Consider the following 11,644-nt stretch of genomic DNA (forward strand, 5'->3'; position numbering starts at 1 on the left):
GGCTTGTTTCCTACTTTTTGGATTTTTTACATTATTCAGGATATAAAAAAACGATCGATTCTTTCTTCCATGACTGAGCGGCACTCGGAACCTAGTCACATACGAATGCACGTACATACATAATATGTATATCTAAATACATTATAGATTCCTGCATGAAGATGAGGACGCTTTTGGATACTTTAGATATTTGGTTCGGGTTGAAATCTATAATTGCAATACGAACAGTAGTTTTTTCCTACGTGGTCACTGTTTTCCTGGTTTCGGATATATATTTCGTCCACTGGTTGTTTCTTTCAAGTTGTTGCATCCCTGTAATGTATCCTTGAACCCGAAAGCATTAAAAAAATATTCAGGTGATTTAATGATAATTAGGTAATTTTGTTTTTTTAAATTATTTTAGGGTAAAAGTTTTCCACTGTCTTTACTGCGGTAAGCTTATCTCGTCAACGATTAGCTTTGGATTGTTTTTCTTGTTCTAACGTCTCAAATCTTTCATATACCTCACGGTAATTAATCTTGAATTAAGTATCAGTTTATTTTTGCAATTTTGGTAACAATATCCCTGTTATTTTTTAGTCTACAGATGAACATTTTAGATCTACTATCTATGGTAGCGTTGGTAAGTAGTTATGCAACTTTCTCTTGACATTGTTCACACGTGTACAATGTACGTACTTATGTGCATGTATGTTTCTTTGGTACAGTCCAACTACATCTGCAGCCCTTGTCAATCCTTCACATGAATGATTTTATGTATCGAACTGACAGTAACACAACACGTTCCGACCCTGACGAATTTTAATGATTTTGATAATTGCGTATATACTTTGCTGTGAACTGATTGTTGGGATTGAGATGTGTACATGTATGTGTACTACCAAGTACCAATACATATGCTATCCAACTTTACGAGGGGCGAAAGTTAGATATGTGGTAGAACAAAACCCGAAACGACTTTTTGAGAGAGCATTTAAACAACAAAAGTTAAGACTAAAGCTCGGTTTATAGTTCATGTCATGTCATGCTAATTCGAGTTTTTGATAGGCCAATCAAAAATATTACCGCAACAATTAAAAATTTCAACCAATCAAAAGTCAGATTGGGAGTATGGCATGATGATGACATGAACTACAAACCAATTACTAAAGTCTTTCTTCCAATGTCTGTAAGCAACCTCCAGTGCGCAGCCCGAGACAAGGACACACTCAATTTCTAATTTTTTCCGAATTGACCAGGCTCCTACAATTACCACCCCTGTGATGAGAATGACCAAATGTTTCTTACATATTTTGTATTATTTGACACCAAGTTTTTTAAGTATTTCCAAATCCCCCATTACCACCAGGGCCAGTGGGGTTAGCTCTTTTTAGGAAATCTTGGACTTTAAAGCTGTATTTACTACGAAGAAGTAATTTTTAGCCTCCATACAAATTTCAGCTGAAGACAACAACTCGGCATGGGCTACCCAGATAGGGCCCCCCAGACGAAAATGTTCTCGATTTAAATTCATATTAATCCATTATGAGCCATTATTAGCAACCTTTCTATGATAATTGTAAAATTTTGGTGTATAATGCTGCATCCACTTTGGTAACCCCCACCGGTCAATTACTTGACCAATTTCGCCCATGTTCGAACTAGTTTCCTAACTTTGCTTAATATCCATAAGGTAAAAATTTCAAGTCAATCGGTTCAGCCGTTTTGCCTCTACTCTGTTCACAGACATGACGGTTCCGTAAGGCCTGGCTCGGGTTAAAAACTTATTATAATCAAATTCATAATCGGATTATGGTTGCAAGAGTTCGCACCCAATTCCAGGTGTATAACGACCGATCTAGTAGATCTTCGTGGCACAGATGCCGAACGAGCATACGTAACCAAAATGGATACATATTTACATAAGGACAGATGTGTTCTTGTATCTAGTTTATGTAATTCATTGTTTTCTTCGTAATACTGGTTCACCTAAGATACTTATGATGATCTTTATTCGTCAGCAAATTATAATGTCTCCCGTTCACGAGGAGAAAGTGAGCAGATAATTGCGAAAAGTTGTTCCAACTTGCACAAAGATTGTAATTACGAACATGATTGATTCTGATTGGATACTCACTAGTGCAGCAAAATGAGCGAGTAAAAATAGAAGAGAATAATTGAAGTCACAAGAAGGGAAAGCACCCTACAAGCAATTTTGAACTCATTAAGTTACATATGCACCTGTCCTATTTTATTTTCCCACATGAAAAGCATGTGGATACTCTCGAGATACATGAAGCACATCGCTTTTAAGGAAGCCACTCCGCCAGTTGCGAATTTCACTCGTCACCACTCGAGTGAAATTCAAATAAATACAATTTTCTTTTCCCAAAATCTCAATCATTTGCGTCACTGAGCGAGTAAATCAATTTTCCTGATCTTGAGAATACAGGATGATAAAAATGTGAATAAAATAATGTCGATCAAGTGTGTATGCCATCCATTCGTTCAGGATCAAGAATTTATTCTATATGTGTGCGACCTACTTTGTTGGTGGCTAAAAATAGGCTGTGGACCTTCATAATTCCCTTCGTGTACTCAATTCGAGGCTATATATAGACCTCGTTCCAACTTTCTCCTCTCCCCCCAATCCTCCTCCCTACGCACTTGCCTCCGTCTGCCTAGTCTCCACTTGGTACGTACGTACGTACGCTTGGTGCTGCTTATGCTAGGTCCGCTCCTTTGTGTGTGTGCATATGCGTGACGCAGTTTGACGAATGGGGGCAAACCCACTTTCTCGCAGGTATCTCTGCTCCTCCTCATCATCTAAAAACTTTCACTCGATGCCACAGTTGTTTGTTCTCATGTGGCCAAAATAGTTTCAGCCTGGTTCTCCTCCACTAATGCAGATTGTCTCTGTATTTTCACCGCATCACTAATTCCACCCTGGCTTTTGTGCACCACTCGCTCCCTCGCTCACTTTTCCCTCTCCAGTAGAATGAAATTCACAAATAAGCGTACACGTATTTAATCAAGAGAATCACGCCACGAGGTGGATTGATTATTATAAGCAGACAATCAGCATGAGGAAAGCTTAATGAAGAGTGAAACTTCACCTTGATCCAGATACTAAATAGATACATATGCATATGGGGTGGTAATAGTCTTGTGCAATCCTGTGAGTGGCCAAATGTAGAGAGAAAGTGAGGGGGAAAGTTAATACATACCGCTAAAAACCTGTATATGTCGCAAGCCCAGCAGCCGCAGCAAGGGTGTAGGCTTTACATTAGCGGTGAAAGCCCTCTTACATCGAGCTGTTCGTGTAAAGATTGTGTTTCATAGGATCATCATACCAGCAGAGTAAATATTTTGCATTGGCAACTAACCCTAAAGTAATAACATAGGAAATGTGCGCACTATTGTACACCATTTCTCCTTCCGTCCTTTCACTTAGAGACGGAAACCTAGTCGCGAATTTCAAACACGGTATCTAAACGGCATCGTTTGTTTGCCTTGCATGTCAAACATGTTCATATATCATACGTACATCAGGATATCAAAATCATATACTTCCCTCGAGTGAAAGAAAACCACAAGCATTACCGAGCTCAGGTGAGGCATGAGTGAAGGTTTGATCTCAGATCTGTCACTAATTGGCATGTTTCAAAAACATCTATCTCCAACCAACCATCCCTCTTGCGATTGGTTAGTTTGCGGCTTTAACCCACGTCGTCGTCGTGTTTAAACAAGATCCCAGCTTCGCTCGCAACGAGATGATCGACAAGTTCAATTCCATTGTTTAGTTTTGAAATTCAGCCAGTTTTTCCAGTTCCAAATCACAACCAAGTTGCATGCATACATCGTATAGGCAGCCTCTTTTGGCAAGTCCGTTCCATCCACAGGCATACAACTATCTGGGAACAGTGGCCAGTCATGCATGCGAAAAAAGATGTATATATTTTATCATTCTTTGAGGAATCACCATCGATTGGGGTGAGTCGCACTGGTGTAAAGTTGAAATGGCAAGTGTGTAGGATGTTGAGAACCGAGTTGAGAATGTTTTAAGATCACTTTATTTACGCTAGAGTTGGGGACTCGATTGAATTCATTCAGGTGGAATGACTGTATGAGAACTCCTCCAGCAAGACTGCATAGGCTCGACATTAACGACCAAGAAACGGAGAAAACGGAAGGAAGCCCTTCGACTCTGAGACGGGATGGCTTGTTACTCGCCTCTCAATTCACGTACGTAATACGTATACCCCGGCTGCGTGAGGAGAAGAACGTGGAGCCACATAGGCCAGAGGGGTTTGGTTTCCGAGAAAGTTGGGCACTTGCTGATCTCTTGTTGATTTGCTTTCTCCGTGAGCGATGATGTTATCAATAGTATCACCACATCACAGAATCTTTGCATAATATTGAGCATAATGCTTAAAAAGGGTCTTGCAAAGGCCTCTTTTGCAATGTAAGTAATTGCGAAAGTAGATTTTATAATGATCAGATTTCAAAGTCGGGACGAAATCACTGACGAAAATGACCTTTGAATTTACTTTGAAAGGCAATGTTAAAAAGTACAAAAATCACCTCCACCGAGACGACAATATGATTGCGAGTATGACAAAAAAAAAGTTTTTTTCCCTGAAAGCGTTCAGTTGTATTTGAGTTTGAGGTGGTTTCTTCGCTTTGTCTGTTCAACACATCCACAAGTTTTTAGGTAAACTAAAATACATAAAATAGAATCTTCTTTGAAGGGATGTGCTCAACCGTTTGAATTGGTAAGTTTATTTTGTCTGATTGTTGGAAGCCAAACATAAAACTTTTGACGGTGAGACTTTTCTTATCTTTGGAACAACAGTTTTTCAAGACATAACTTTAAGAGATGAAGCGAATTCTCGTTTTCCAAAATTTTGAAATAATGCGAGATTGCAATGATATGAAAGTTTACTTTAAATATTTGAAATTATGGCAAGATGAAGATGAAACTATGTACATGCACGTACAAGGATTAAATAAAAGTGAAAGTCGCATGAAATGTCAAAGTTTCAACCGCAGAAATCGGAAGTACATGCGTACTTACTATACACGAGGACTTGAGAGAGTGTTTATACAGGGTTTTCATCAGCGTTATAAATTAAATAACATGGATGTCGTACGGTTTATTATAAACAATTGGATGCATGCACACATTTGCATGACTATAGTGATAGTCGGTTAATTAGTTAGGTTAGAAAACTACTTTATTCCGTGGCACACTTCCCTCCAGTCGTCGTTAACCAGTTTGCTGTATTCATTAAGTGTTTTGAATGTCAAAAGTTCAATTTGCCCTTTTGTACGTACATAAATGAGTGTTTAGCTGTTGCATGTCGGCATAAAGTGTATAATACGACACCAATGCGGAAATATATGTGTAGTAAACCAAGTCATTTCGGAAATAACCAGTCGGAGATTTGGAACTCTTGATAAGGGAAAGTCAGCAATGCAAATCATGTAAAAGTGAGAAATGGGGTCGGAGATATGCCCATTGGCCAAACTTGTAATATTTCATGTTTGGATTTGCATGACCTGACCTGCGAGTGAGACTGTTTGATACGTCAGCCATTTAGAATTTGGGCCATAAACTTGCTTGTGCCAGGCCAAAACTAATGGTGACCAAGTGGAGAAATGTAGACTAGAGAAATGCCTCCGACTGCGAAGTGTGTATGACGGGATGCATCAATCAATCTTTTCTCTCCTCGGCTGTGCGAAACACGATATATCTTCGTCAATAAGGTAAAACCAACGTACTTGTTTGCATTGATGACTATGTCAAGGTCTTACTGCAATGCTCATGTAAAAAATAATCCATAACGTCGTCAATTGTAAACAATTATGAACCATTTATTGACTCTCTTGAAAATAAAATTTATGTATACATAACTGCATAGGTTGTAAATCTTTCTTTGGTATTTAAAATGGAATAAATATCTGAGCACTGCTACGAGAATAAAGCTACATACATTACCGGAGAGCTACTACTGTTGGATTGTTTGCCTTTCTACTAGTTTTCGAAACATTCCATTTTCAATGGTCATTAAATCCTCGTAAGCACCAACTTCAACAAATTTTCCCTCGCTCAGAACGGCAATATTATCTACGAAGAAAGACAAAGACTTGTACAAATATCTTCTTGTGTACCGAACGTGATAGTTTTGAGATTGAGCTCAAGATGGAAAATACCTGCATTCCGGATCGTTGAAAGCCTATGTGCTATAGAAATGACCTATGTACATAATATATTTTTAGATTTATTTTACGTCAATTGCTTAATAATTATGTGCATATATTAAGTATACGATAACTTACAGTCCGATTTTTGGCAACACGTTCCAACGCTTCCTGAACTAAATGCTCACTCGATGCGTCCAAGGCACTGTAAGCAACAACAAGCAGAAAAATTATATTGTTAGAATAGGCAACATATGTTATTTGTTAGTGTTACTCACCTAGTTGCTTCATCAAAGAGGAGAATTCGAGGGTTCTGCAATTCAAAACAAAATATGGGACAATAAATCAGTGACTGGAAAGAACCACAGATCTCGGATTTCTGCTTTCCTAAAAATTACCTTAATTAACGCCCGTGCAATAGCAATTCTTTGCCGCTGTCCTCCGCTCAGCATAATGCCTCTCTCACCGACTACTGTATCAAACTTTTGAGGAAACTTCAAAATAAAATCCAGGGCGTTTGCTTCTTGGGCAACTTCATGAATCCTTTCTTCAGACACTTCTTCGGGATGCATAGCCCCATATAAAATATTATCTCTAATTGAGCAAGAAAAAAGTATCGGCTCCTGCGACACAGTTCCGATTTGTTGCCTCAGAAAATGGGGATCCAGATCAGAAATATTTGTCCCGTCAATACTTATAACTCCTGAAGTTGGATCATAATACCGAAGAAGTAGAGATCCTGATAATAAAAAGCTTTGCAATTATTCAAACTAATTCACAACTCTGGAGTATTACGTTAAATCTCTACAAACCTAACGTGGATTTCCCAGACTGTAAACATACAACATTGCAATTAGTATAATTTAAAAACATTACTACGAATGCATTTTAAGCTGTAATTGTTTTGCTTACACCGCTAGCTCCCACGATTGCTAGTATACTGCAATGATATGTATGTTTATGAATTAACTTACATAAATAAAAATCTGCTATAAGTCCGTGTCATTTCTTGTTGCATAATGTGCAGATTAATAAAATAATAGCTTACGAGCCTGCAGGAATGCTCAGATTCACGTTGGAGAATATCGGGGCGTCAGCTCTGGTTTGATATGCAAACGACACGTTCGTAAATTTAATATTTCCTTCTAATTCCTTCATTACTATTCCTCCTAAAATTCAAAACAAGAAAATGTTATTGAGTTTAAGTGGTATTAATGTTTTATAATATTTGAAAATTACCTGATAAAGGAATGGAAGGCTGTCGGTCAATTAATTCCCAGAGTCGAGTTGAAGCACCCAAACCCTTCATCATTTCGGAATAGAAAGAGCTTAGTCCCCCTAAAAGAATTATTTAATTTATTGTACATAATATTTATTTAAGAATTATTTCTATTTAAATGGTGTAATAAATAAATCAAAGACCTAATGCAACTCCAGTGTAGGCAGCATATAACAGAAACGCAGATAAGGCACCAACAGTGATGGTGTGATCGCTGACCATTGCTCCACCGTAGTAGAGAACTGATAAAATTATGAAATTTCCACTCAGTCCGGTCTAGAAAATGGGAAACCGTTCAAAAATTAGAGATGATTGAGACACTTGTTAAATTAATCTAACATAACAAATAATACAATGATACAACATAATCTTTTCTTACCATTCCGAAAAAAATTCCTTTCGCTAGCGCTTCTTTGTATGCCAGTTGCATTAATTCGGTTATTCGATTTTCATAAATTCGGTTTTCAAGCCCTTCTTGGCTAAACGCTCGAACTGTTGAGTTTAAAAATACTTATTTAAGACATCTACCATACATAGAAGTAGATAATTCACACTGAATAAACTATAGATAAAAAATATTATGTATACCTGTTCGGATATTGGATATTCTCTCCTCAGCAACCTATGTGGATTTAAAAGCAACATTTACACTAACTCGCTCGATTTGTTCTGAATTCGGGGAGAATTAAACTTCACTAACCTGAGTGGCGGTTGCTAAACTATCTTGCACTTTTTTTGTAATGTTCCTGACATATCTTCCGTACATAATCGCCATACCTGCTACTGGTGGGACAATACTTAATCCCACAATTGCCAATTTGGGGGAGACGTAGATCTATGCACATAAAAAACTATTGAGTCCGTACTAAATAGGAACCATAAGGGCAGAGCAGTATGGCATACACATTACATGTTCTACATACCATCATTCCAACACCTGCCGTTATCATAAAAGTTGAACGTAGCCCGTCCGAAATATTCATGGTGACAGATTGGCTAACTAAGGATGTGTCTGCCGATAATCTATTGATGAGCTCTCCTGTCTTGTTTTTATCAAAAAATGCTATATCTTGTTTTAGAATAGAGGAAAACACGTTGGTCCGCATTTTATTTGTGATTCTTTGGCCTGGAAAAATTAAAATGTAAAGACTTTACATACCGTACCGTACCAGACCGTAAATGTCATACACAATTAGTACATTATTACCTGACAATTGCATGAGGTATGTCCGTCCAAAATTGCATAACCCGCCAATCAAAAAAACTCCCAGCAATGCCAGGCTAACCTTTTTTAGGTTATCTTTAGTTGTTTCAGGATTATCTCCAGTATAAATTATGTCTATAACTTTTCCCAAGCAGAAGGGAATCGACATTGTGACTACACTAGATACCAGCAACAGTGTAATGGCTCCTAATAAACAGAAATTATAAAATTACTTGTAATGACTTAGTTTTTTTCTAGCACGGCTATTATAGCAGATTACCAGTTAGCGTCCATTTTTCACTCTTTGCTAAAGAGAGCAGTCGTCCAAATTCTTTTTTGGGCACGGTCTTTTTCACCAGATTTTTAGAAGCAGAAATTGTAATATTATTGTTAGATTCTACCAGCTTTAAAGCTGACGTGAATAGTTTTCTTTTTCCCACTATAAACTGCGTTAAAACGTAACCCCCTCCAGTATTATTTAATCCGCCATGAAATTTTGCATCAGCGACGTTTCTGCGATGTACGGGAACTCCGTGTTTGCCGTTCAAAAAAGCTTTAAGAGTCCATGTTGCTCTCCCCGGCGGCCCTCCACTTAAAGGCTTGGTCAATACTAAAGCTAACCTTCGGTATTGTTGTCCAATCCGAATAGGATAACCGGTCCATCTTGTCCAACTCAAATTGGACATCCACATGATTATTTATACTCCAAGACACTACAAGTCCCCTACATAAACACAACATAATTAATCATCATTATAACTGTTCGCTAATAATTTCTAAGATTCTATCACGTATTTTAATCCAAACCATTAAAAAGATAAATATGTGCCAACTTACAAGTCATTCGTTGAGATAAGCCGATAAGCAAGATCAAATCAGATTTTGATGACCATTGTACTAGGATTTTCACCCTCCTGTGAAAGACCAGCACAGAATTACATCATTCGATTTAATTTTTTGATTAACTCTTCAAAAACAACAAGTTAAACCTTTACTCAATATTAAATATTTACCCTATTTCACATTTGTACAGCTTTGCCTCTAACCGCAGACCGAGTAATTATGCGAAGGACATTAATAACAAAATCAAAATAATGGAAAGAGTAGAATGTGGTAGGAAGAGAAAGTGCAAAGTGAAGGCCGAGTGGAGAGTCGATTCGCGGGCAGATTGTGGGTGAAAGTGCTGAGATTGTGGGGCAGAGATGGAGACTATTTCTCCTCCTTGGTTGACATGTGAACGCTGCTTTCACTTTGATAACTTTGAGAAATACTTCCCTAAACGAGACAGATTTTAATTTCCTCTTGAAGATCGTGCTTTTGAAACATCGTAGATATCAGTAATCATTCTATGTACCCGTATGGTCAATTGAGAAATGGCCAAATAAATATTCATATGTATGCGCAACTGAATATGCATAAAAAACTTTTATTATAAAGTTTTGTCTAAATTTATAAAATGAATACTGTAATATAAGGTTTTATAGTCAGACGGCGGATATGTATGTTTTTATAAATTTTTCATACCTAATCAGATTAAAACTTCGTATACTGATATCCCATCTAAGTACGATCGCAAAAATTCAAACATAGTTTTCCGTATTTTACATATTTTAGGGTTTTCGTACATATACATATTTTTCTGTATATTTCGAAGTTTTAGGCCTTTTAAGATGGCCTTATAGATTTACCACGATGTCTGTCTGTCCGTCCGTCTGTGCGTCCGTCTGTGCGCACGATAACTCTCTTTAAACACAAGCTATCGACTTGAAATTTTGCACACTTCATCTTCGGGTCAAAAGTAAGGATGAGTTCGGAGATGGGCATGATCGGCCAAGTAGTTGGCCAGTGGGGGTCTTTTCCACCCAAATGTGTTGCCGTTAACTACCAAGATGATATTAATGCCATCTTAAAAGGCCCCGCAAAGTTGCTTGGAGTAGGTTTTTTATATAGAAATATTTTTCTTCATTCAGAAATTAAGGTTTCCCCAAAATTATATTTTCATGAATATAGAAGAAAATTGAAAAACATTTTTTATGTACATATTTTCAGTTTTTTTAGGCACATATTACATACATATTTTGCGGAATTTAAGTACATACATATCCACCTTTTATACTTGATTTCAATAATCAATATTACTATTGATATTATGAATAATAAAGTATACAAATTGTATAATAGATAATAATGGTTTTATTAATACTTTGTGCCTAGTTTAAATAAAATTCAATATTTTGTATTGTGAGATGTAGGCTATGGATGCATGATTGTAATCAATGTATTTACTAAATAAATAATTTTATATTTTAAATGATTGGTCAATCTACCTACAAAAACCTTGTAAGGGGCCGAATGGTGATCTGGGACGCCTACCCAAATTAATTAGAGGTTCTCCCAGCCCACCAACTCCTCTACTCCCCAACCCAACTAACAATAAGTGCAATTTATATTTTATTAATGTGTTTGTGTTAAAGTAAATATTGTCTTGTCGTAAAAATAAAACTTCGATTGTCAAAATGTAAAAAATAATATAAATGAACTACATATGTACTCACTAAATAATCATGCACATTTGCAAGCAAAATATACTTGGCCATAAAATGTTTCTCGATAGAAGTACTATCGAGAAACTGGTAGAATGTTGTTTAGGGGATATCCTCTAAAAGGCAATGGAGGAACAAGTCTCAAAAATGTACGACATGGCGGATTCCTTGTGTATTGTAGTGTAGTGATCATTTACTCACATCTCTAGAAAATTATCCACCTCACTCAACCCATCTTTTTGGTTTAGAGCAAATGTCAACTCGAGAAAACAAGATTTCTCGATAAAGAGAAAGTTTGCATATAAAGAAATGTTCATGAAGGGCCGAGGAAGTTAAAATTTGTCCATTCCCCTTGAAAAACAACCACGAGATTCACGACTTAAAGTTCAGAAAGTCTCGAGTTATGCTTGTACAAGTCGACATTTTGAAGCCAAT

The 11,644-nt window shown here is 37.0% G+C and overlaps 1 protein-coding gene across 1 annotated transcript; it reads right to left on the reverse strand.

Moving 5' to 3' along the window:
* Positions 1-5,831: 5,831 nt before the first annotated feature.
* LOC110842756 (ATP-binding cassette sub-family B member 10, mitochondrial) lies at positions 5,832-9,838 on the reverse strand. Its single transcript, XM_022088557.2, has 18 exons — positions 9,680-9,838; positions 9,504-9,580; positions 8,947-9,390; positions 8,670-8,873; positions 8,386-8,588; positions 8,163-8,297; positions 8,051-8,084; positions 7,842-7,954; positions 7,606-7,738; positions 7,423-7,521; positions 7,232-7,352; positions 7,096-7,123; positions 6,996-7,014; positions 6,582-6,922; positions 6,462-6,496; positions 6,322-6,388; positions 6,196-6,238; positions 5,832-6,109 (listed from the first exon to the last, which is right to left on the reverse strand). Exons 3-18 carry the CDS (start codon positions 9,356-9,358, stop codon positions 5,991-5,993), a joined length of 2,106 nt encoding a protein of 701 aa, XP_021944249.1. The 5' UTR covers positions 9,359-9,390; positions 9,504-9,580; positions 9,680-9,838; the 3' UTR covers positions 5,832-5,990.
* Positions 9,839-11,644: the final 1,806 nt, after the last annotated feature.

This window comes from Folsomia candida, unplaced genomic scaffold (assembly GCF_002217175.1).
Source record: "Folsomia candida strain VU population unplaced genomic scaffold, ASM221717v1 Fcan01_Sc002, whole genome shotgun sequence".
Lineage (NCBI taxonomy): Eukaryota > Metazoa > Arthropoda > Collembola > Entomobryomorpha > Isotomidae > Folsomia > Folsomia candida.